General features: G+C 36.4%; 1 protein-coding gene across 3 annotated transcripts in view; it reads right to left on the bottom strand.

Moving 5' to 3' along the window:
* FMN2 (formin 2) overlaps positions 1-26,987 on the bottom strand; it is a 160,365-nt gene that overhangs the window by 83,433 nt on the left and 49,945 nt on the right. For all 3 annotated transcript variants that reach the window (XM_077782124.1, XM_077782126.1, XM_077782125.1), the window contains 3 exons: positions 25,227-26,953; positions 24,056-24,200; positions 13,618-13,705 (listed from right to left, as the gene is read on the bottom strand). In XM_077782124.1, coding sequence (XP_077638250.1) covers positions 13,618-13,705; positions 24,056-24,200; positions 25,227-26,953 — 1,960 coding nt within the window. The remainder of the gene's footprint in view (positions 1-13,617; positions 13,706-24,055; positions 24,201-25,226; positions 26,954-26,987) is intronic.

The following is a 26,987-nucleotide window of genomic DNA, read 5'->3' as shown; positions in this document are numbered from 1 at the left end:
AGAGAACAAATATATTTTGTTTGACTCAGTATGTCGCCTTCTTGTCTAGGCAGGAAAAAAAAAGTGGAGAGCAATGCTGTAATCCTTTCAGAATAAAATGTTTAAATACAAACATGATTGCCATTGTAGACTGTTTAATTTAGAGAGATTGTATTTCAGTTCTGGCTTTGAGAGGTTTGCTGATTTGACTATAGAGACTACTTCAATGCTTATCTTAATTGTTTAGATAAGATTTGTTTGAATTTGGCAGGTGAAAAAAACATGGGTGTGGGATATAGGAAGGCTGAGAAAAGACTGGCATTTAACCAGATTATGCGTATTTTAAACTACAGTGCATAGAGAAGCAAACAGTCTCAATGAACCTGTCAGGGGCTGGTCAGCGGGGAGTGAATTTGAAGTGTGAGACCGAGCGGCAGGATTCAAGATTTTTAACAAACTGAAAAGGATTACTATGATAACTCTCAAAACACTACAGAAGGGTTAACATAGTATACAAATTCTAATTATATAATACACATTTAAATAAGTTAAAAAAAAATAACTGTGCTTTATGATTATAGCAGGGGGTTGTTCAATAGGTTCCTGATCCTTAAATGCATTTTTAAAGTGTTTCAAGAACAAGATTTCAATATAAAATTAATATTGTCATATAGGTATATTTTATATGCAAGAATTTCTGTTACAGCAAATAGAATTGATTCTTTAAAAAACCCCAATGCCCCTTGACTTTTATTTCCGTATCAGTTTGTACTAAGCTTTTTCACTTTCTGGTTAAGATAGCACAGCATACCACAGGCATTTCATTTAGAGGTTCTCAAAAGAAATATACCTGTCAAGTACATATATTTTTTGGGGCAGACTACTAGAACTTGAAAGCTAAGGAATATATTTTTGGGATGTTTATATGTCAGTACATATTTACAGTGCAAGTTATAAAAACAAACTGTACAAACAAATCAGCTGCAAAAGCACATATGCAGTAGGTCTGGCATTGTGTATCAATCTGTCTGAAGACAGATATGTTTTGTAGCTTTAAATTCATTATTCAGATGACATAAAATTTGGATTTCCTGTGTGTTAAACTTTTATTTTAGATTCATATAGGCTGTAATGCCTTTCAATCTTGGTTTCAATGGCTTTAAGATCAGGCTAATTTTACCAGTGGTTGTGTAACTGGAAGATATTAGCAAGATTATTTGGAATACAAATGAGACTTCAGGCTTCAAACTAATTGAAACATTGAATTACGTGTGGATTTTTTTTTCAGAATTCAAATTTGCTGGCTTTTGATTTAATCCCACCTAATCTATTTCTATAAAAATAGCTCATAGTAAACAAAGTCATGTCTAACTCAGAGAAGTGAAGCCCATAAACAGTGACAAGCTTTTTATTTCTTGCTTTAGGGAGCTCATTATAAATTATAAATTTAAACAAAATGCAGGAGGAGAAGGAAGAAGAAGAAATTTAGCTGGAACCAGCTTGTGAATTGCTGTATTTGAAGAATTTATCAGGGCAGATACCTAAGACAATTTTTTTCCCAAATAATAGATTCTCTGCAGTAAGCAGCTAACTTGGAATCTTAGCTTTTTTTCCTCAATTTACCCACAGTGCATAGTTAATGGAGCTCCTGGTGTGTCTGGTCTGCAATTTAGAATACATACATTAAACTATTTGTCAACACTAAAATAGCTAATAACTCATAGATAGAAAATTGCCAGCTCATAGATATGTAAATTGAAACATTACTACAAAGGAAAGAGTATCTTAGGCTTTCGTAGGATGCTACTTCTATCTTACTGCAAATATCTTTATCAATATTGAAAAGAAAGATATTAAAAATAGTGAGTAATCCTCAATGAAATCCAGGTGGCAGCAGTTATGAGAGAGCTGCTCTTTGCTGAGCAGACCTAAACTCACCCAAAGAATTGCTTTGATTGCACTCTTTGTAATCATGATCAGTGACTAATCTAAAACTCTCAAGGAGTGCCTAGAAATTAAAGCAATTTTTGAACTAGAGCTAGAACCAGTGCAGTATCAAAAACACCAACAAAGGAGACAGCAGAATAACCTCAAGAACTTGTCTTTCTATTGAATTGCTTGATCTATTTAACTTACACAAAGAAAGTTCAGAAGCTACATGATTACATACCTGTATGACATGATACCTGAAAGCAGACGTCTCTGTAATTTCACAGACCAAATGCATGAAAGAATAAAAGGTATCTGTACATTAATCTGGCAAATTCACTACGGAAAGCATATTTAAAGTGCTAAAAGTGAGCAAAATCAACCTTTTGAACAATGTTTCATGGGATACGTTGACTTCTCCATCATTTAAAGTATTTCTATGAAATCCTAGACTCACCAAAGCCAACTGCAAGACTTTCAGCAACTTCAAAGAAAGCAAAAGGTTGAAGGGTCAGAATTTCAGCTGGAACTCAAGATCATTTATACTGCTAAAACATTCATATTTATACAGACTAATAGCCTGAGGGAGAAATTAGCAGGCAATATTACATAACTTGCCTTATTTAGCAGCCAGAATGCTCTGGCTGCTCTTTAGTCTAAAAACCTTGAGCTGCATGTCTGCCCTTTGCTAGGTCTCTCTACCAGTCTTCTGTAAGATCAGCAAATTTAAATAATCTTACACATACTACATGGAATGTTGTTATCACTTGATGATTTACAACAGAAAGTACTACAAGTTCTTTTAACCATGAAGACACCTATTATCATTCAGAAATAAGTTTTCACTGTGGCTTCAGTTTGCCAGCTGTGTGTGATATCAGTGTCCATACTAGAAGGATAGGAATTGGTTAGGAAGTACTCCGTGGAAATGTGCAGGGTTTCAATCATTTTGCCTATAATTGCTGTACAAGCAATTGTTTTAGTCACAACCCAAAATGCAAATTTTCTTGGTCAAGGACTACGATTACAAAACACTTGAGAGGTTTCCACTCAAATCTAAATTTCTCTTTCCTTCTGTCAAATGGTGGTAAGTATCTCACTGAAAAAAAATTTACATACTCTCAAATTATTCTCCAAATCAAATTAAATTTTTTTTTGGCACTGCAGAGAGCATACTATGGTCGCCTAGTATTCTACATGTCTGCCCTATCTGATGTCTGGATAAACACACCAGGGATTTCATCGTATTAAGGCACGTTAAGGCTTTCATCAAATATTCTGAAGTTAGAGTACTAAGGAGCTACAGATGCTAAGAAAGTGATGTAATGATCTTGTGATCTTGTGACACCACGTTGTAAGTGTGGTGGGATTATGAAAATAATGCAAAAAGATTTTTGGCTAGGTACATGACAGATGACACAGCTTTACTAATTCAAATCACAATAATGTGATAGCTGAGTGCAGATGGATGCCTGTGTATGGTTTAAGTTCCATCTTTTTTCACACTCCAAAGCATTTCCCAAAAGCTGGTATTAATTCAAGGAAATAAAAGCTGGGATAACAACAAAAACCAAATACCCATGTATGCAGAAAACCAAAATACGTATGTTAAAAGAAAAAAACCCTAAAAGTTGTTTGGAACCACATATGTATGTTTCTTACAGTATAATGAGCTAGCTTTGACCTACTAACTGTAAGATTATGGGAGGCAGTTGATATTGTTTCAGTTCAGTAACACTGAGCTATGTTTTGTGTCTAGGTAGCAAAAGCAATTGGGACTTCACTAACAGAAAACACATTACATTGAAACACAAATGCCCACCCATCGCTCGGGAAGGTTTCATGTGAAACAGCAGAACAACAGAAATTAACCTGATCTTTCATTGCCGGTGGATAACAACAAAGCAAGAGAAAGACGAGGAAGCAGTAAGTAGGAGAAATCCAGGTACCTCATAAAGTGACAGGTACAAGAACACCAATATACTGACTGCAGCACGGGGAGCAGCGGGCACTCAGACTAAGCAAAAAAAACATGATTTCCCCGGCACTCTTCCTTACCCTCCCCTATCATGGATGATGCATGGACACAGCAAACTCTACCATCTTCGAATCGTGCTCTCTTCCTTGCACTCGGAGCTACTGTTTAAAGGAGCTATTGCCTGCGTGAGAGCCGTGCGAGAGGCTGCTCCTGGCGGAGCTGCAGGGTCCAGCGCCTTGCCCGGCCGGGCGCCTCCGGGGCGCTGCGGCAGCGGCTCCGCTCTGCCGGCGGCCGGGCCGGCGCCTCCCGGCAGGGGCGGCGGAGCGCCCGGGAGGGAAGGGCGGCAGCGGGCCGCTGTTGCCATCTGCTGCCCGAGCTGGGACGGGCCCGGACAGGCAGCCAAAGCCCCGGCGTGGGCGAGGGGCCGCGCCCGCCCCGCCCGGGGAGGAGCGCGGAGCGGGCATCAGCGAGGGAGGCGAGCCGGGACAGCGGCTGAGGTAAGCCGAGCTCAGCGGGGAAAGGCCGGGCTGCGAGAACGATGTGGGACTCATCTGACACTGCAAAGGGAAGACTTGTGTGTACTGGTGGATGTAATGGCTGCTCCAAGGGGAACGAAGGACGATAATCAGTGTGACACTAACAATATAAGGCTGTACATGGTGCCATAAAGGGTTACGCAGCAGAAGAGAGGCAGCGAATACTGAAGGGAGCATTAGCCGGGTAAGATAAAGCAATTGGGTGTAAAAGATGTACCGTGCCCCCTACGGAGGAAGTTCGCACCTGAACAGAAATAAATAGTCAGTGCCGTCTTACAGATGACTCAACAAGCAGCTTAATAATGACTCCTAAATGGTATTTTACCATTTATGTGTAAGCCAGTATGCCACATAGTAAACATACTAGCATAAGGTTTAATCTGTTAGCCATATTTCTTGAGCCACCATTTGGATCTAAATTTTATGGCATCGGAGTTATTGCTCAAAGCAGCTAGGCAGATTTACCAAAAGAAGCGAGGTAACGCTTGATCGACTTCTGAATAAAGTACAAAGCAATTCGAGACACCAAACCAGCCTTGAACAAAATTTTTCCACAGGATAAGGGAATAAGATTTTTAGGAGTAACACCATAAATTTAGATTTTACAACCAGAAATAAGCTTAAAATTAGAGGATAGTTGAAAGCCTAAAGAAAGGCTGAAGGTCAGAAGAAAGCTTAAAGACATTTCAGTAGAGCCACAGAGAAAAAAGTCAACTGATAAATTTAAATGCACCCTTTTCCCTCTCTTGTCTTTTCATATCCTCAGTATTCCTACTCCTCAAAATCACATATATGATTAGCATGGGAGACACCTGTAAATAGAAGAAACTCTTCAAAAGTGGAAGTCAGCCAAAGAAAACAAAAAACAAAGTCCTGGAAGTTCAATATAAATTGGACAAGAACAAAAAGGTCTAAACCCAACTTGCCAAATGCATAAACCTAGTAATAAAACTGCTTTCAAACACATCACATGTATGAAGCCTGACAGGAAACAGCTGGGCATGCAGATAATCTGGCTGTAAAAAGAGCACAAAAGAGAGAGAATCAGAGAAGGTTAAACAAACTATTTGTATAAGGATTCGCAACCACAGAAAAGGTCAAAGAGGTTTTCAGACGAGTTCTATACTTCTCAAGTGATATGTTTTGGGCACTGTCTCAAATTGAACAAGCTTCAGAACAAACAAATGAAATTTTTAGAGGATTCCTCAGATGATACTGGAAACTACAAACCAGCCAGTCTGATTTTTATGCCTGGAAAATGCCTATGTGTTATACAGAAGAACAGGTTTTTTAAAGAACACACAGGTTTTTACAGAACAAACAATATAATGAGAAAGCAAGGTAACACAATTCATAGTAGGCACTCACAAGCAACAAATTAAGTAGCACTGTTTTAATGGAGTGTCTACAAAGGCCCAGGTAAGAATGATCAGGTTAATAAATCAAGTTAATACTGAATTTGCAAAAAGCTCCTCACTATCCTTACCTATGGTTTAAAAAAAAAATTATGCTGTTGTGGTAGAAGTGGAGAATCTACTTGGATTAAAAGCACTCACACCAACAGACCAAAAATATAAAAATAAAAACCAAAACCTGCTCAAAAAAAAAAAAATCAATTACCAAAATGAAATATTAGATTTCAAAGTAGAAATTTGCATCATAGAAGCCTTCCTAGGACTTCTACAGGTTTCTGTGCTGTTTAATGAACATGAGGCGTCAATGTTCTCAGATATTAACACCACTTAAAAGCTGACCACAAACACATATAAAAGGATCTTTCAAATATTCAGTGTCAATACATGCAAAGTAGATGGGGAAAAAAAGAACCCAGACTAGAAAAGTCCTGCAATACATACAGAATTAGCAACTGCTGCCCCAAAGAGACACTCAGATTTTTTTCATAGTTCCCTGAAAACGTAAGCTCAAAAATTAGCAGCGGTGAAGGGCAAACAAAATATCAGCAACAATACAGAAAAAAACAGAGCCTGAGAGAAGATGATGTGACCTCTTGGCACAGGCATACGGTGCACAAAGATCTTGAAAGCAGTGTGCAGAGCCAGTCACCTCCTTGGCAAAGAAAAGAAAGAATCATGGACTGTAGAGTGGTGACAAGAAAAAATCAAAAGAAGAGATAACATGTATGAAAGCTGTTCCAAATAAACTTTTCAGTTTGAAGTGAACTACTGCAATAAGATAAGAAACCTACAAAAATTACATAATGAGCAGTCAGTGCCACTCAGCTTCTTATTTTATGATTATCTACAGAGGAGATGAGGTACAAAGCTAGATAGATCTCCTCTTGGTCAAATATACTGTATAGTTTTAATAGATTTTTTTAAAAAAGATAAAAATACAGTTATAGGTATGATGAATGTTTAAAAAAAAAAGCTTTACTTCTATTTTTCTTGCAATGATACTAAATCCCCATTTTAACTACCTTGTATTTAAATTGTTAGTAGCTATATACATATTAATGGCATTAATTTTTGAATGAAAATTTTAGGTATGTATAAAAGTATCCAAATCTAACATGGGCATGAAAAATCATGAACTGTTATGGCAAACATCTTTATCTTTTAAACCTTTTCATGTAATGAAAAAATATGTAACTGTATTATCAGAAGTTCTTAATAGGGATTTCTTAATTTTAACAATGCTAGAACCTTTATGTAGTTCAGCAATAAGAGTATGTGTGTGTATATATATACACACACACACATATAAGAGTATGACCAGTGGAAAATACTTCTGGTATAAAAGAGACAAAGTTTTCTTTCTCCCTCCTGCCACTCAATTTTTACAGTACTAATGTTAACAGCACACATTTTGTTGCTTTAATGCTAAGAATTTTGTAATCATCCCTCTTCTGAGCAAGTACACAGTTCACAAACAAGAAATAACAGTACAGGTTTTTTTTTTTTGTTTCTTCAGGGAGAAGAGAATGTTCCTGAAACTGTTCTTTAGCTTTCGAAGTTAGATCAGACTTACAAGAAAAAAAAAACATGGTTTCAACTGAAACAACAGACAGTTACATTTTCTTTCAAAACTTCTCTATTAAATTACATTCATATGGTCTTAACAACAAAAAAAATCTTTAATTATCCAAACTGTCCAATGTGGCAGTAATTAGTGTCTGCTGATTCAAATATTGTGAAGAAAACTCAGTATTATTTTCTGCATTTAAAACCCTAAACTTCTGTTTAAAATGCATTTTGTATTATAGAAAAAAATGGTAAAACCCTATAAATTTGTTTTTGAGTGTAAATGTCATATGACATGAAAGATTCAGTTCCTTTCTTGATTATACTAATATTTCTGTCCTCCATCATCTTGATTTACTGTACATATATTAAAATAAAAATATAACTGAAGTTGTATTTTTCCCATAACAACTGTTATTGCTTTATTGACCTTTGGTCACTGTAAACTAAGTTTCAGAAAATCTTAGAAGATAGAGGACTAGAGGCATGCTTTAAATACTCAGGGATGGTTTTCAGGACCTTCACCCACAGCTCAGGGGTTTATGTCACATCCATTGGAAATCCACTGGAAAGTCTGCCTGGTACCAGGGATATTTGTTGTCCTTCCTCCTCTGACCAGTGGCCAGACAAGGGCTCCAAAATCACTGCTCAATATAAAACACCGTGAGCATAATAACAGCATCAAAGCAATAGAAACATCTGCAGCAATACAAATGTGTGACACTAACTCTAGCCTGTATTCTATAGAAGTCATTTTGTGTATTCCATTATTTTCCTTCCCAATAATTTCCCTAGAGGAGTTTGAAGAGTAATTATAAGTGAATAAAACATGTAACCATACAATCTAACAGCAGGCATAATGTGATGAATAAGGTGGCATGAAGTCAGAAGAAACAGAGAAATAAGACGCAGAATTATGGTGTGAAGTTTTGAGGAAGTGCTAGTACACTAAGAGAAAAGCCTGCTGAATCAAGCCAATCTTTACTTGGGTGTTTCTCTGAAGAATCTAAATAGGTGTAAGAAAGGCTATCAGAGGGGAAGTTTAAACCATAATCTTTCAAGGTTTTGGGTGTTGGCACACACAATATTTGATTAGGAAAAATGAGAAATATTTAAAGAATTTCAATTCTCTACTAATAAACTGAAGTGACAGGTAAAGTTTCAGACTTTGTAATTAACCTTCACTGATTGAAATAACTTTATTTATTATTAATTTAATAAAGAACTACAGACTTGCCACCTCACAGAAAAAAGGTATGCATATCTTCCTACAGCCAACATTTTCCCCCACAATTTAAATGGACAGAAATAACAAATTCGGGCAGAAAGTTCGCCTATACTTATACTAGTATAACAGTGGCCAGATAACTGGATCCAATCATATATTGTTTTGTCCTCATAACTTGCTTAATCAGTAAGATTTCTTTTAGAAAGGTCCTGAAATATTTGTGAAGAATGAGTACTATAAATTTCAAATTATTGTACTTGCACACACATTGTTGTTAGGATAAATAATGCTTAGATTATCTCTGGACTTCCTATGAAATAAACTAATCTTGAGTCTTCTTTTCCAGATGTTCAGTCATTCTTTCCTGATTGCTTTCCATTTAGAGCATGTCTTGGACCTAGACTACATGATAGTTCAATACGTTAATAATTCCTGCTCAGGACATTGAAGTAATGCAGCGTAAGAGACATTTTATCATCCTTCTCTAGTGAAATTTAGTTAAACCTCGGACAAAGTCTCTCCTTGCTCATCATTTCTACATGTCAGCATGAGTGGTCAAGTAAGAAAACAAACCCAAGATTTTCTCTTGTTCTTTTGTCACTAATAGTCAAATACTAAGAATAAACATTTCTTTTTCTTGCTAACATTTAAAGTATGTTCACTTCCTGCACATCTGTCTTGAATTCAGGGCAGAAGATATGTTTGTTGTTCAAAGTTGTACTTCTGTTAGCAGAACAAACTCTGCTGCAGATATAACTTCCAGTAAAATAAGCTCAAATCCAGATTACAGGGTTGGTTTTTACCAGCTGATATGTGAATCTTCCTGCCCTTTCTGTAATTATTTTTTCCTAGTCCATTCTTTTCTGAGGCCTACAATAAAAAGTGCCTTGGCTTTTCTTTTCCCCCCTGCAGATACCAGAGTGGGACAGGTAGTTCTATCAAATTCTGCAGACTACCAGTGGGAAAAAATGACTTATTAAATTAATAAAATGAGAAGTCATCCAAAATTCAGAGGCGTAAGTCTTCAAACTACTTCCAAAAGAGTAACCACAAGGTGCTATGCAAAATTTTACAAAAAAATAGTTAAGAATATTGTAGCAACACAGTCCTGGAGTGACAAACCTTGTTGAGAGAAACTTAATGAATTAGAAAAGATAATTGACAACTTCAAAAGACAAAGAACTGCATATGCCATTTTTGAGAAACTTTTACTTTCAACATTTACAATGCGTGCTTAGAACTAAGACAATTTTCATGTGCCAAGGAATAATTTCCATACATGTAATAAATACTAGATTAAAATCTCACTGTGTAATAAATTTAATATTGAGGTACACAAAATACCAGATTTGACTTTTTTCCTGGCTGACATCTTCACTTTAATTCTTTCCTTCTATTTTTATACATGGTGCAGAACTTTTTGCTATCCTTACTGCACTTATCACCAGTTGTAAACACAGGGGAAGATACACTGTTTCTTTATAAATAAAGGGATTGGGGAAGATACTGACAAACTTATTATCTGCACCATGGCTGCAATGTCAAACAGTTGCTATATTTCAAGTGCTGACAGACAGCCTGACCAAAGATATCTTATTTACAAGAAATGGCCCCTAAATGCAGACACAGGCTTAACATGTAATTATATTTTAATGTATAGGGTGTTCATCATAGGTTACTCTTTACAGTTCTTCACCAGAATCTTGGTAAAGATGCTAATCTGAGCGTACTTTGAATCTCTGAGATGTTAAGAAAAACCCCACTCAAAATGTTAATGTTAAACCCCAAGTCTTTTCTCTAGGAAGAAAATCTGAACTATAAAGGAAAAAGAGGTACGAAGTGCTAGTTTGGCATTTCTCAAGATTTGGCCATATCATGCAGCCAAATACAGCAATATTTCCAGTGGTAACATAATGCTGGATAAAGGATATTTGTGGTGTAGTGAGAACACAAAAGCAAGCAAAACGCCTGGATAAAGTGTTTTGTGTAGTTGATAGATGTGCATAAAAAAACCCCAGGCATCCGTAAGACCTTGCATGAAATCAGAGAAACCACGAGTACTCATTTTTATACTAATAACAGAGAAAGGGCAGCTAAAGAGACCAACACTTTTTACAGTTCTAGCCTTGCCTGCATAAAATAGATGTGAGTTCTGTTAGCAATTAGAATCTACTAAAAAAATCCCCACAACAAAAAATAACCTATCAAACTTTGAAGCACTACTAGAAAGACACACTAGAGTACAGAATAAATGTGCTCTGATTGTTACAGCTACTCCTTCCACACTGTAAAAGTATTTTTAAAGCAGAGCAAGCATTGGGCATTTGTCTTAATTAACCTATTTTCAAAGCTGGAAGCAGACAAATGCAATTCTGCAAGCAGACACTTAACAACCATAAAATAAAAGAAAACTATTTAAGGTGTATTACAATATACTGAGATCTTCTTTAAATGCCACATCTGATCAGATATGTAGACAATATTCTTGCAGACAATATTTCATCTGTATTTTGTATCTTAAAAAGCAAACAAAACTACACCAAAAACACCAACCAAAGAACAAAAAATTAACAAGACATGAAATACAACATTTGACCAGGTCTCAAGCTATTTTAAGGTCTTCATCTAAACACAATCTGATTTAAAACTTAAAATCCTAAATTTATTAGGTGGAATAGTACCAGCATAATTGTTTTCCATTCTTTTTATGTAGAACATCAAAATTTTTCAAAAGCACCAGAAAAATATAACACAGTAAGTAGCATGCAAAACAAGAAATGTAGTATCACTCAGCACTGTATAAGTTTCTCTCTCCTTCTGCATGCCTTTCTGATCCCAATAAAAAAACCCAAAAACTTATTTTCTGTGATTTGCATGAACACTGCATCCTAAAAAATATGCTTTATGTTTGATATAGGCAATATTTACAAGAAAGCTGTAAGTTACCTAGTACCAAAAATTGTCAGGAGGGGGGGGTGAGGGAAAGTTTCATTTTACTGTATTCCTTATTTATGGAAAACAATTGCTTGTAGTACACCAAGATATGTGTAAATTTATATGTCAGTGTACATCAAACATGGAAAAACTTCAAGACTAAAAGGCCTACCCCTGGGCTAGGGGACAAAAATTACTGATCACATTTTTTACTTTATTCATTGTCATACAACTTAAAGTTGCAAACACATCAGCTGACTCTTTTTGTTAGTGCAGGCATTCAATCATTATTTGAATTTTTTGTTAGTACATTCTTGTTAGTATGTTCAAATTGCAGCAGAAAATCCTAAATGTTATATCACTCAAAAATATGTAAAACCTCCATTTTTTAATAAAGAATTAACAACATTGCATACATAAAGGTAAAGCTAAATACTTGGGGTTTTGATTCTATAATTTCTGCATGGGCTCTATGGTTAGATCACTCAGAGGCCTCTGCATGGAGTGACTGATGCCAGAAATACTTCTGGGCAATATCTGTTTTTTCTTGCCCCCACCATGCAAATATTTCCTGCTCTCACCATTTTCTCCATGTCTATTTTATGTTCTTAAAAAAAAAAAAAAAGAAAAAAAAAGAAAAAAAAAGAAAAAAAAAGAAAAAAAAAGAAAAAAAAAGAAAAAAAAAGAAACAAAAAGAAAAAAAAAAAGAAAAAAAATTACTTCTAGCATCAACCATCTTCACAAATTTCTCCCACCAGAAAAAAAGTTTTCTGTTTGTTTAATCACTTCTACACAGCAAGGGAATAAAAAGACTGGTAAATTCCTTTTTGCAAAGACTTTTGATTTTAGAAAACAGCTATTGAAGGAGGAATATACAAAATCTCCACACAGTTCTTAGATGATCATGTGTGCTTAATATCATAATAGGATAAAGGTTAAGAATAATATTGTTTGACCCCTTCAACTACTGACATTCATGCCATGTTATTGTTAGTGTTGCATGTTAAGCAAGCAAATTTTCAATGAACTTGTGTTGGCTTTACCACAGACACAGATGTTAGGCGGACTCCTTTTTTCATAAGGTTCTCATTATTAACTGAAACCAAGTTGAATATTTGACTGAAGGAAAGGACCATATCATTGTTTTCAGATTTTGCTCTATGACTTAACTGAACTACATCTGCCAGCTTTGGAAATACCAAGTACTTCTTGGCGCCAGCACTGGCGCCTTGCTCTATGACTACCATCTTAAGTGCTTCAGCTTGAGGAAGTCTAGTAACCATCAAAACAGTTTAATAAAATCTTAAAACTGTGATTACAAGTTACTCACTAGCTGACAGAGTGCTCTCAAATTTGTTCTATTTATGAATAATTTTGCAAAATAAGCAAATTGTAGTAAACTGAATGCATGGCTGTAAATATGTAGCCTAGAAAGTTCACAAGATGTTTTTTTGATTTATGAAGTCTGTGTTATACTTGAAACCACATTTATTTAATAGATAGGCTGGCACTTCACAGGATAATTCAATCTGCTTCAAATCTATCCAAAGCCTTTGGGAAACATAAGGGATCCTCTGAATATAAATGCAATTCCACTTTTCACCTTTTTGCACTACTGTCTCTTAACATAAATGTGAAAAGTATTATGCTCTCCTAGAACCTCTTGTGCTGTAAAAAATGCTGTTGAAGATGAAAGAACTGAAAGAACACCACAGTTTGTGCTAACCCAAATATAGGAACTATTTTATAAAACAAATAAATTAAACATTATAAATCACTTTTCTGGACATGTCCCAAGGTTATCTGAATTAAAATAAAGAACATATCATTCTTTCTTCCTCAAAAAGACCAAAAATCAAAGTGTCTATACTATATACCACTTATACAGCTGATGCTGAAAGGGGAATATAAATGTCAGAACAAGCTATTTTCAGAAAAAAATAATGTAAAAAAGGCCTCATATTAATTTATTTTATATATCAAAATATATAAATATTTAGCATTTCCAGATAATTATGTGATCTGAGAATAATCATTAGTTATTTTACTTACCACGCTGAATGTCCTTCATGTCTAAATGAAGGCTAGACATTAATATTCCAACAGCTTGAGATCTTTTGTTACTTAACAACTTGACAACCTGCCAAAAGAAATACAAGTATTATTATATTATGCAGGATGATATACAAGGTATTTTGCATTACTGGTAACATAGTCAAGAAATAGTTCTTTGTAGTCTATATACATATCCAAAAGTGAGCAAATTTATTATTTTTAAAGTTTGCTTCTGCTGTATAAATCCATTACAAGTGTATGTAACTTTATCACCTAGTTGAATTTAATGCTAAAAGGTACCCTTCATCTTCCTTCTTTATTAGAATGCACACTCTACTTCACACTGATGTTACTAAGTGTATGAAACACACTGTCAAATAAAAAAAAAATCCAACTGTGTCTATCTTGGAATTGCTTTGGTTTCCAAAACCACACAATGATTTCCGTCTTTGATGTAAGTAAAAACTGTGAGAATTTGTATTTTATTTGAATGTTTGACGTAGTAGGCGCCAATATGAATTTTATTTTAAAATCAAAATAACCACGTACACATTGGGGTTTTCTTTGATCACTTCAAGGATTATAAAAGGTCACAAAGCTTTTTTCTTTTCAAAATAGAAAAAAAACCAAAACAAAAGGAAGCCATCAAAATGTCTTGCTTTAGGGGGTTAAAATCAATGATTAGAACAGACTTTCATACATGTTGGTTTTGCAAGCATAAGAGCAGCAGACTATCTTAAATAGGGCTATAAGTTGTTTGAATTCAACTTGATGTAAATTTTATATTATTGTTAGAAAAAACAAGTAATTCCAGAAAAAGGACTCTTTTCTGTAAAACTACATTATTCTAGATGAAATAATTTTCAATGCCAGGATTCAACCATTGCATAGAAGAGGTTAATATTTACTCTACATAGGTTGCTGAGTTTTACACTGTACTAAACACACTGATGAAAACATTTATGAGTCACTTGGAGGAAGAAAGTACAGATAATTAAAACTGTTCATGTCAGGAAGCATATACGTATTTTTCAAGTTACACCATTATCATTGCAGCACCAAGAGGCTGTATCATCTACAGTCACACTGGGAAAACTATTTAAAAATTAATTAACAGAAAGGAGATTAGAAAAAGTAGAATTAGGTTAGCCAGAGTAAAGAATTTAATGATCCAAGTCACATCTTAAAAATTAAAAAAAGTACCCAGAAAATGTTTGCCTTGTGATTCACTGATTCATTGCCAACTTTGATTCACTTACATTTTCAGATACAGTTCTGTAAACCGATGTTTGAACAGTGGAAGAGAAGGAAAAACCTGACTCTGAACTCTGCCACTGGAACTACTTGGGAAACTTGAGAAATTCACTGCACTTACAGTATAGGTTTTCTGAGAATGTGCTTGGCTGGCCAACAGTTTAATTTTATTTTTTCCCTTCTTAAATCTTCATACCACTGATTATGAAGATATTTCATCTCCCTTTTCTCACAGATGCCAAACTAGCAGCAGTGGAGTGAAAATACAGCTGTAGAAGCCCTGAAGAGACTAATGTCTATGTCTCAAACACGAGCAGCCAGATCGCTGTGCTGCCAACCAAGGATCTTTGGTAATAACATACTGTGAGAAGTAACAGGATGTGGCTGGAGAAGGGGGTCTTACAGGGGTAGGGCAGCCATTTTCTGAGACAAAAATCCTTGTTCTGGCTCCTGGAGATAAGCACAGCATGGTGCAGTACACATGCAGGAATGAGATAGAGAAAAAGGATTGCTGACAAAAAGCTAGCCCAGTAAAGGGAGATCAAGACACCAGAGACTTCCCAAAGCCCTCCAACCCATTTCCAGAGGTCTAGAGGAATGAACTGTGCATGATAACTGATTTGCATGGAAAGCAAGAAGCTTATCTCCAGGGCAGGGATAACCTATCTATAAATAAGTACTCCCATGAAGCTCAGGTATACATACTCCAGGACTCTGGACATCCCATTAGCTGGATTGACACTGGAGCAAGGACTGGTGATCTTTCTCTCTCCCTCTCTCCAATTTCTCTCACCCACTCTACCTTCTTTATTCAAAACCCACCACTGTGTGCTTTTACTGGAAAATACAGGAATAGCATACAAATTTCCATGACAAGTGTATAATTTGCTAATAAAACTTTCTACACTTTTACAGACTTTCTGACTTTTGTCATTCTTTTTTGACCATAAGCATCTGCACACACCTGTGTGTTCCCTTCCCTTTTGGGATGGGATACCTCAACAGCAAAAATACTGCTCATTAATCAAAAATTTTAACATTGGAAAACAAAGATGTTATAACTGACGTTAATAAGGTTAAAGACCTAAATTCAAGGCATGGCTACTCACATCACCTGTCAAAAATTAGCAAGAAATTCCTATGTAATTTTTTAATCCATTTATATACTATTTATATGCTATTATATATATATACATTTATATACTATTTATATCCATTTAATCAATTTATATACTATTTGGAATTTTAAACTAAGATAGGATAGTCAGATTCTTTGGAATTAAAATGTAAAACTAATGTAATTAAAAAAAAATGCAAATAGGATAGCCTGCACTACAGCCTAATAGGCTATAATCATTCAAAATATTTTTTTAAATGGAACAAAAATTTCATTCAAGCCTGGAACTGAGATAAAGCTGGGTCAAGATGAGATTTGCTTCAATTTATTTCTTTGCAGCTACAAAAGGATTACAAAATAAAGTAGATCTTGGATAGCAATGTATAGATCAAATCTTTCTCTCAATTAAGTTGCAGTCTGTAATAGCAACCAAAAAGCTATCTCCCATTCTATCAAAAAAAGGTGTGTACAAAATTTCAAAAAGAACAGAATTTCTTCGTGTTGCTACCAAACCATACTTGCAGGAAAGGCAGAGCAACAAAAGAAACAACACTCTATGTTACATTAAAAAGTTGAAAAACTTTACCCTTAAGTTATGTATTCCAACACTATTGAAAAGACTGAATTTGGTAAAAAAGGTGTTGGGGGAACCGTTGATTTCAGCTCCTATCATTATTGCTCAAGTCCAAAACATCTTGTATTAATAGCATAACTAACTTTCTGGTGTCAGCATACAGTGGGAGTCCTTTGTTGCCTTTATTTTGAGCTAGAAAACTATCCCAAAGCTTACAAGTAAAGTGAATTAATAATCAAATGCAAACTCATCGCAAAAGTGCTGCCAGAAAACAATAGCGACACAAAGTGGCAAGAGCTCATCAGAGGTAAGCTTGTAAGTTTTCTGTCCCTCAGATTCTGCAAAAATGGTGTAGAAATGGAACTGATGTAAAATACTATGTTATTGAGGACTAAAACAAAGTAAAAGAAGAAAATCAAGAATAAAATAACTTTGTGGTCTTCTACAAAAACAAACAAACAAAAAAATTACAACTGCATTCAGATGTGAACCTACCTAGAACCAATTTGGCCTTTCCAAAGAAGGCAAAACTACACTGTTCCTTCTTAGTGGCCCAAAATCCATGGATGAGTTGGAGTCTGATCTTGGGAATTTCCCACATCTAATTCTTCACCCATGTACTATTAGATTTTCTTCAAATTGTAAAAGCATAGCTTCTATTTCCCATCAGAATTCTAAAGCTCAGAGAGCTACTAAAATTAGGATTACAAATACAGCAAGGGGATCAACACTAGACAAAAAAGAAACAAATAAATTAACTAGGTTGTTGTCATGCAGGCTAAAACATGATCCCTGTCTAGGGAGCAGGACCAGACTTAGTGACCTAGTAGATCCTTTCAAGTCCTGGATAAAAGTTAGCAGGAAAAAGAAGCTGCTTTTTCTGAAAGTGAGCTGGTAGACAGGAAAATAATTAGTTGCTGAGTGCCATGTTGACAGTGATTAGAAGCAAAACAAAACAAAACAAAAAAAAACATGTCCACATGAATAGTAAGTTATCTTTGCTGCCAAAATTCTGAACCATAATGATATCAAAAGGGTGACAAAGAGCATGACCATCAGGTGAATGGGCGCAGAACAGCAACAGATAAAACAGTTTCACATAGCAGCTACCAACTTTCCCTGGTTTTATTTAAATTGTAGTGTTTATGTCAACTTTTATACTAATCTCTTATGCTGTTCTTTCCCATTTCAGTCAGTTGCATGAATACTAGAGTTTCCTCCAATAGAATGGATGTAACAATACAATACTAATTCAGAAAATATGAATATTAGCATAAATGCCTAAAGCAATTCCCACATTTAAAAGTAAAACAATAAAATAAATCAGATGCATAGTCTGGGCCTACAGGCTACAGACAAGTGACGCCATTTAAAGGCAGAACAACAAAAGTTCGATAAATCCAATCTCTGCAAGATCTAAAGCCTCAGACACAATACCCAGCTCCTTTTTAGTCTGGATTCTGGAACTCTGTTTTAAACAAATAAAAAAAAAAAAAAAGGAAGCGAGAGATATTATCTGCAGCCTGAAGTCTAGGACAAGCTTTCTAATTCTTGAGTAGTCCTCATTGTTGAGCATTAACAAACTATATGCCAAATTTGTTCCTGATTGTTTAACGCAAACAAAAACAGTCAAAGAGATATTTAGTGAAAGGTAATGCAGAACACATGTTTGATGAGAACCCCAGAGCAAAAAATATGAAGATTACTTTTTCCCAGAAAAGTATTTAGTTAATGTATGGAATTTTTCAATGATTCTCACTGTCTATTTCTGATTTTGAGCATTTAGAAAAAATATCCCAAAGTTCTCACTGGTTAAGAAAAACTGCTGTACCTAACACAGTCACATGCAGGAAACCCCACTTTACAAAGACCCATTGCTCATACATGTGGCAGGAAAGAGGCAGAAACAACAAAATTTCAAATCAAACATTAAGAGACAGGATCAGGGCAGTAACAGAGTTACCTTCTTACCAGGCATTGTGACAAAAATCTTTTCTGCAGATTCAAGCATTCCAAGTGTAAACTGGTCAATCATAGAAAAGGACCCGTCATATCTTTCCCCTGTATATCCTTCTTATAGGTATAACAAAATAATATATGCTTTACAGGTGAGTTCTTTTATGTTTGCTGTGGGTTTTAGTAAAGCTTTTGTTTGCCTTGTTTTAAAGGTAATTTCAGAAGTAACTTCTGGATAGTAATGGCAATTGTGAGAGTGGAAACGGACTACTTCAAGTAGTGTGGTCACTTTGGTGTAATAGGAGATTAAAAAATTTTCCTTAATATCTACAAAAAAACCCCCTAACCCCCAAAACCAACACCCACTCCCAGCTGTCTTACAATATATCCATGCTGAAGGCATATCATGATTTAACTGACCTCACAGAGCATCAATAACAAAGCATAATTTTCAGCATCTCTGTCTCCCATCCGAACCAGAACAAAAAAATAACCTCTAGAAATAAGCTAGTTTCTTTACCCACTGAAGATCCAAATCTAGATCTTTCCCTTTCAGATATAATTTTAGATGTAAGTTGTTGACATGTTATGTAAATAGGTGAAGTCAAGCAGCCATGTCTGAAACTTTATGCTTGAGCACAGGGATGAAACATAATATTTACTTTTCATACATTTTCTCTATTACCCTGTTGTGTTATTTCATAAATAAAGCTTTTACCAATATGGATAAGAAACAATCCATGCTCTTTTGGGCTGTTTTATCACTAAAATAGGAGTGTTTGAAATTAACATTATAAAACTATTTCTGTAGGGGTAATCTTTTATTAAGAGATTATTACCCCAGTTAATATAATTTATGACATTAGGTGGAAAAATGCTTAGGTTGCTTAAATTCAATTAGAAACTATGTAAGTTAGATCAGCATTGTGTTCCTCAACAGGAGGGTGAGCAATAGCAAAATGTCCCTTACTAAGTAACAATACCTCTAAGGACTGGAGTGGCATTTCACTTCCAGAAGTATTCTCTTCCCACAGCTTATTTTTGTAACTTAAAATTCAAATATCCTGAAATCATAAGCTAAACTGTTTCATTGGCGCATCTTTTATGCATCTAATGCTTTTGAAACCAAATGAAATTTTAGCAACCTACTATTTATATTTGGGGGTGGAAACAGTGTTTTAAATATTGATGTCAATAGATTCATAGTGGACTTTTCACATGAGAAAAACCTTAACAATATTTTCATTTACATGATAGATTATAAGCACATGGTCTGTGATTGAAAAGTTCATTGCAGTTACTTCAATAATATTTTCCAAAAGTACAGTTAGAGGGTTACCAGTAAAGTTTCTAAAATGCCTGTTCAAAAGTTAGGAAAATAACCTATGCAAGTCAGCTCAGTCCATTCTATTATGCTGACTGATCTCAAAGTTTTCTGATTATGCACCATTTTTCCACTAAACCCATTCAACATACTCTGGCCAATATTTGATATGCAAGTATATTCTTAATATTGAGAATCAATATGAGAATTATAATGACACCATTTCCATGAGCCTTAATCATGAGACCATTTTCTTCATGCTTTACCAATTACTTGTGTTTTAAGTGCTCTAACAAGTGATAAAAAGCAATTTTTACACAGTAATTGCTATAAAGCAATTTTTTGTTAATTTAATAATAATAATTATGGACTGTGCTCATTCCACACAGACAACATGAGCTATCGAAAGGGTTCTATGAAAAAGACTACTCAGCCACAAAATCAAAACTTGTACTGTAACTACATGGCACAGACAAGGCACAAGAGTGAGTTTTACCCTCTGCTTGGATCAAACATCACAGGTTTGATGAGATTAACAATTTGGTTTAAAGGAACACCCAGGTCAAAAACATCCCAGTCTCACAAAAAGTTTGAGTGAAATTGCTTTAGACAGGATAAGAGGTGACACAGAATCACAGCTAACATGCTCTATATTTTCAGCTGTCAGATCTCCTGTTATTCACTCCTTCCCCAGTTACTTTTCTTAAGCTTCCTTTGCGCCTCCCTCCTCTTGGCTCCTGTTTTCCAAACTACCAGTAAAAAGTCAGAGAAAATCATCAGGATTATACCTGAAGTCCCCCTTAAGCAACAGGAACAGACCTATAACCTGTAGAGCATCAAAATTCAAGACACCCTTTCTACAGCTAAAAATATACATGTAATAAAATTTTTCCATAATTCAAGTCTATGAAACTATGAGGACACGAGGAAAAACAGACCTTGTTTCCTTTCTTAACATTGGCAAGATGAAGGAGACACATACTGGGGGAAAACACCCTACCTAACAAAACTTGTAGTCTAAAGAGCTAAATTTTGGTAATGTAACAGGGACTTCTAATGAAAGTCAGACCACTTTAATAGGTATTAATGGCAGCCCCACCATACAATACAGCCTATAAAGGAGTTTGAAGATTTAGTAGGCATTCCTATTGAGTGAGCCTGCACACATTTACGGCAGCTGAGAATTTGATATATATTTGCATTAAAGCACAAAATAAATCACAGTTTGTGCCATAGCACCAAATAAGAGGTGGTAAGAATAAAATCAGCTCTATTCACAAATAAATAATAATGCTTCATTCTTTCTCTTTCTTTAAAGTTCTGGAATGGATTTTAGTGGAGCCTAGTATTGAATAATACTAGGTGTAATGATTTTTTTAAAAGTTTTAGAGATTTATATTGTATTACTTGATCATGATCATGCTGAGAAAAAAATTACAACCAATAGTTGGGTAGGGTGAAATGAACTCATTCATTAACAAAAAATCCCCAATCAACCCAGAGCAATAAGAATAATTTTACCACTTAAAAATTATATCATTTCTATCTATATACATACACAACAAACATATGCATAGTCTCTGGCTTACACAATGAAAGCTCTGTGTGGAGGACAGCAGTGTACTTCAAAATCATTAATCTTTCACCCATTAAAACATCCCAAAACTATCAAATCTTTCTACAGATTAGCTAGATTTCTCCCTCCTGCCACGTGCAAAAATACATTTTTATTTCAGCTTGCAATAAAACCAGTTTTATTAAAATCATGTGTTTATACAGAGTACCATATACTTTATAAACTTGAAAGTTATCTGTACGTTTTTTCATTACTATTATTTTCAGTGTAGCCAGTGCTTCACATCCAATCCGTCTAAGCAATACATTCACTAACCAGACCCTGCACATCAACACAAGGAGCAAAAACAATTGCCAGACAAGAGCTTTTTGGGAAAGCAGAAGAGTGAGTCCTGGTTCTGTTCTCTACAGTGCTTCTTCATAGTTCAACAGGTGACAAAACACATCTGCTTTTCATAACATGTCCCTGTAAAAATCACTTTAGAAGCACCATTTGTAAGATCTTTATAACAACTGTTACTCTCACAGAAGCCATGTAAAGTCAGTAACCATTTAAACTGCACTTGGTGCTCCCTGTAAAAAACATGTGGAATTACAGCTGTGCTTTCCCCAAATAACTGTTTCCTCTCCTAAACAGGGATTGACTTCATTATCCAAGTGTTTGCTACACTATAGATTAAGAGAATTCTAAAATGATGTCCTGTATTCCAAGTTGCTGAGGCGGGTGTATGTGGAATATATTTGTGAAGCTGTTCTATTTCAATTGTCTTATGGCAGTACTCTGAAAAGCCCTAACTGGATTCTCACATATGACTTTGACATCTGCAATAAATGATAGCTCTAACCATAGTTCTAATGAAAGCCCGTTTATCTGTTTAGTCAATCTTTTCTCCCCAGATACTACAATTCAACAAGCCAGACTTCTCTATTAGGCAATTTCTGTCTATTTCTGAGAGCAGTACATTTGTTTATCAGAGGAAGAGAAACAGAATTATCTTCTGTGAATTAAGGTGGCTCACAGGAGTGTTTGTCCTAGGTGACAGCAACTACTTTGATTGCCTTAAACTTCTGTGTGGAAATTTCTGTCAGAAAAACTTGTTCTTTTCAAAGAAGTTAAGAACAATCCGTCATTTTAATTTAGCTTTCACTACATTTTTTAACTTACTGACAACATATCTAGGTTTATGACATTGCAAGAAAAATAAATATTTAGTATTAAAATCCAGATCTAATATTCATAATCACGGTCTGTCTTTAAGCTCTTTTTATGTTACAGAAGTAAACAGACATGATTTCCACTCTGTTGGGAGATTTTCATCACCAAATTTTATGCAACTTTCAGGGACACATAACATCACTTTTGCATTCCTTTTTTTACTTAAACAACTATGATAGTAATTAAGCTAAGAATAATATATAAAAATGGCTTTTTCTGGAAGGAGGAAAGAGGAGCAAAGGTCTTGCAATTTACTGCAGGACAGCAGCATAACAATGGAACCTTACATTTTCTCTCATCCCAGTTAGTACAGCCTAGTGCAGCACAGTTGTATGTGCATTTGCACTATCCTTTCCATCCATCCATTGTTTTTATCCAACACCTCAGGATAATCATCCTAACTACATTACCAGTCCTGTTGCCTACCACAGGCTGTCAGCACAGAAAAGCACCCAGCCAAAATGTGTCTATGGGGACAAGATCTCCAGAACCAAGAAGTGGAGTATTAATGCATCATATTCAGATATAAGGTCTGTTTGTATCCCATGTGGAATGAAATCTTGCACAGCACTAACCTGCACTGATGGAAAGATCTGACTAGTTTTTGAGTACAGGAACATGAAACCAAGATAAAACAAGAACTTTTACTGCTTTTCAGGAACCCACATAAGACCATCCCCCTTCTCTGACCTGAAAGTTTTATTGAAAATTACTTAGCATATCACTACAATTTTTACACACATACCAAGAAGATTACAGCCAAATAGTCATGTAAACATTCAGATTCAATTCTTTTATGCTGGGGTTTAAACTTCTACATTTTAAAGTATTCTTCCCATTTTTATTATATTGAACACCATTCTGTCTCAAGAAAGTGGTTTGATTAATGTTGGATTTTTCCCAGCTGTGCTTGTCATTTATTGTCTATATAAACTTCATATTCTTTATATACATAAACACAACACAAACCTAAAACCATTCTGATTGGTATAACACTAGGAATTAGACTCTGAAGCATAATTTTTCTCTGAAGTCATGATACTTCATATGCAACTCATTATTTAATGTATAAAATTAATCAGAATAATATATATACTACTCCTTTCACATCTGCAGTCAATTTCAAAGCATCATATATGCACCTAATTATTTTAGTATTATTTTTCTTATAGTGGATAAAGCAAAGATATTTTTAAGAAAATATATACTTGAAAAGTAATTTATGTAAAAGAAATCTTCAGCCTTTAACATGTACAACTTTGAAATACATCGTACATTCCCTCCTCTTATTTTTCTATAGTGTGCATTTATATATGGTAACAATTCCACACCAGACACAATTCATCTCAGCTGCATGCAAAAATCTGTCTTTACGTAAAAAACAGCCTACAAAAGATCTGAAATTAAATGAGTACTCACTTGTTTAGTCTTTCTTTTTGTAATGGTGTCCGAAATAGGTTTCTTCCTCTCTTTAACAGCTGTTTTAGAAAACAGTTCTTCAAACTCATGATAATCTATGGAAGGCTCTTCAATTTTTTCCCACACAAGTGAAGCACTAGAATCTCTAAAGTTAAGCAAAAGACCTATGTAGGGCAATGTCAAACTAAATAAGGTCATAAATGGAGGAATTAAAAAAAATAAAATAGCAATTTAAACGTTGTTGTCTAAATTCTACTAGCAGCATTTTGATAAAAAACTACTGTTGATTCTTCTTCATACTTCTGGGTTTTCTTATTTTTTCATGTGTGATATGGTCAGGCTTATTTATATTCACCCACTCTACATACCTAGGAGTAAAAATAGACTGTATATAGACTATAAAATGTACAGACATGGACAGGAAGGGAAGTAGAAATAGACAGTTATTTACTGACCACCTGTGTGACAGTGGCAAGAACTTGCAAAGAAAGAATAAACTCATAATTAAATAACAGCAGATGGGTTTTATAATTACTACTCAGAGAGATAAGAAAAATATTTTTAAGAAAACTTTTATCGTGACCAGCAATGATGTTTTACAAAAACCCCAAAAAACATCAACTGAAACCAAGTCATATCCAAGTAAGGGCTATCAGAATCGCTTTATGCAAATAAATTGCAGATTGAATCTGAGTCTGCTGAGTGTACAAGGTGAAAAAAAGGTATTTCAAGGTCACTGAAGAAAGGAAAGAGGACAGAATATGTTCAGCACAGATTAATCTAGAAAGAAGATACTACCAAAACTTGCAAGCTGCTCCGGAGAGAGACCAATGCTACTTCAAAATTTGAGGGGAATCAAAAATACAACATTTTGAAGAACATTTCACAGAACACTTGGTAGCACACCATCACCCCCGGATCTCTTATCCACATGTGATATGTAGCCCCAAAGGACACTGAAATCACTACAGAGCTTCCATGTGCAAACGACTTTGGCGCACTTTAAAGAAAATGGGCACCCTACTTGAATATCCAACTACACATAAAATCCTATTTCCACCCATGTTCTCTCAAAGACCTACCTAGCAGGAAAGACTTTTGCTGATGATAGTTAATACTATCAAGAAAGCCATAAAGCAAAACCACCACTCTACATAACTCTATGACTTACGTTTTACTGTGGAGCTGAATTCTTGTCCAGTAAAGAGGCTTCATTGGCCGAGTAGGCTCTATTACGTGTTTCCTGCTCCCTTTTTCCTGATTCATCCCCATTGCAAATAAACCAGATGGTAATGGAGGAGGAAGAAAACCACAACCCTGTGGGACTGCTGGGTAGCTGCTGCCCTGGACTTGTGCTGGAAGGGGTGGTGGGGCTGGAGGAGGTATCCCTAACCCAGGCAAAGGAGGGGGTGGTGGAGGGACACCAGCACCAGGCAGAGGTGGTGGAGGGGGCACAGCTACACCAGGCAGAGGCGGTGGAGGGGGCACAGCTACACCAGGCAGAGGCGGTGGTGGGGGCACAGCTACACCAGGCAGAGGTGGTGGAGGAGGTGGAGGGGGCACAGCTACACCAGGCAGAGGTGGTGGAGGAGGTGGAGGGGGCACAGCTACACCAGGCAGAGGTGGTGGAGGAGGTGGAGGGGGCACAGCTACACCAGGCAGAGGTGGTGGAGGGGGTGGTGGGGGCACAGCTACACCAGGCAGAGGTGGTGGAGGGGGTGGTGGGGGCACAGCTACACCAGGCAGAGGTGGTGGAGGGGGTACAGCAGCAGCAGGTGGTGGAGGAGGAGGTGGTGGAATTCCCCCTCCAGGCAGAGGTGGGGGAGGTGGTGGCAGTCCTGCTCCAGGAAGAAGTGGTGCTGGGGGTGTCAATCCCAGGCTGGGCAGAGGAGGAGGTGGAGGAGGGACATCAGCTCCAGGTAAAGGTGGTGGTGGTGGAGGGGGAGGTGGGATACCCCAACCAGGCAGAGGAGCTGGAGCTCCTGCTCCAGGCAAAGGTGGTGGTGGAGGTGGTGGAGGGTATCCAGGACATGGAAGGAGAGGAGCTGGAGGCAGAGTCGTTATCTCCCCACTTGGCAAATGTGGAGGAGGAGGGAGAGGCGACATCATGGCACCTGGTAAAGAGTGGTCCAGGTGTGTCACTGCTGAGACAGCAGAAGAAGAGAGTCCTGAGCCAGGTAGAGGTGGTGGCAGTGGTAATTCTGCCACAGACATGGGAATAACATGTGCTCCAGACAGGGGGGCAGCCTGTTCAGTCAGTGGCAGTGATGGGGGAATGCTACATGTGGGCTCTGGGGGCAAGGAAGGAGGATGTTCACTACGAGTTACATCTACAGTACTTAGAGGCTGATGGGAAACTGTCATTTCAGTCTCTCCTTCAAATGCAAGGGACAAATCAACTTTGGGTCCTGGAAGAGGTGACTGTGGTATACTCTGTACTGATTGGCTTGCATCCAGTGGCACTGAAATTAGCTTCGGTGACAGAATTAAGGAGATTTCAGAGCAAAATGTGGGCTGTAGTTCTAGAGCTGGCAAATTCTGAGTAGTTCCTTCACTTTTACCCCCTTCCAAGTGCGGTGTTGGGGGTGGCTGTGGCAGTGCACTGGCTGAAGGCATTTTATGTGTTAAATAATCCTCTGTTGGTGACGTTTGTACAGATCTCGCCTGTGACACAGTCCTGGGTGTGGTCTCCTCTTCATTCCTTTGAAGAGTCACACTGCTGAGTTCCCCAGAGTCTGCATGTGCGTGCTCATTTTCCTGCTCCCTCCCAGCAGTCTGTACCTCTGCGGCAGGAAATTGTTTCTCTAGTTCTGCAATTTTTGTCCTCAGATCCTCAATAGTTTGTTCAAGTTGTTGGATGACACTGGCACGCTCCTCAGATTTCACCTCAAAAGCATCCTTTCAAAGAAAACAAATAATAAGCTCAAAAGAG

The sequence above is a fragment of the Lonchura striata genome, chromosome 3 (assembly GCF_046129695.1).
Source record: "Lonchura striata isolate bLonStr1 chromosome 3, bLonStr1.mat, whole genome shotgun sequence".
NCBI classification, from domain to species: domain Eukaryota; kingdom Metazoa; phylum Chordata; class Aves; order Passeriformes; family Estrildidae; genus Lonchura; species Lonchura striata.
This window is presented reverse-complemented; position numbering and strand designations above follow the sequence as displayed.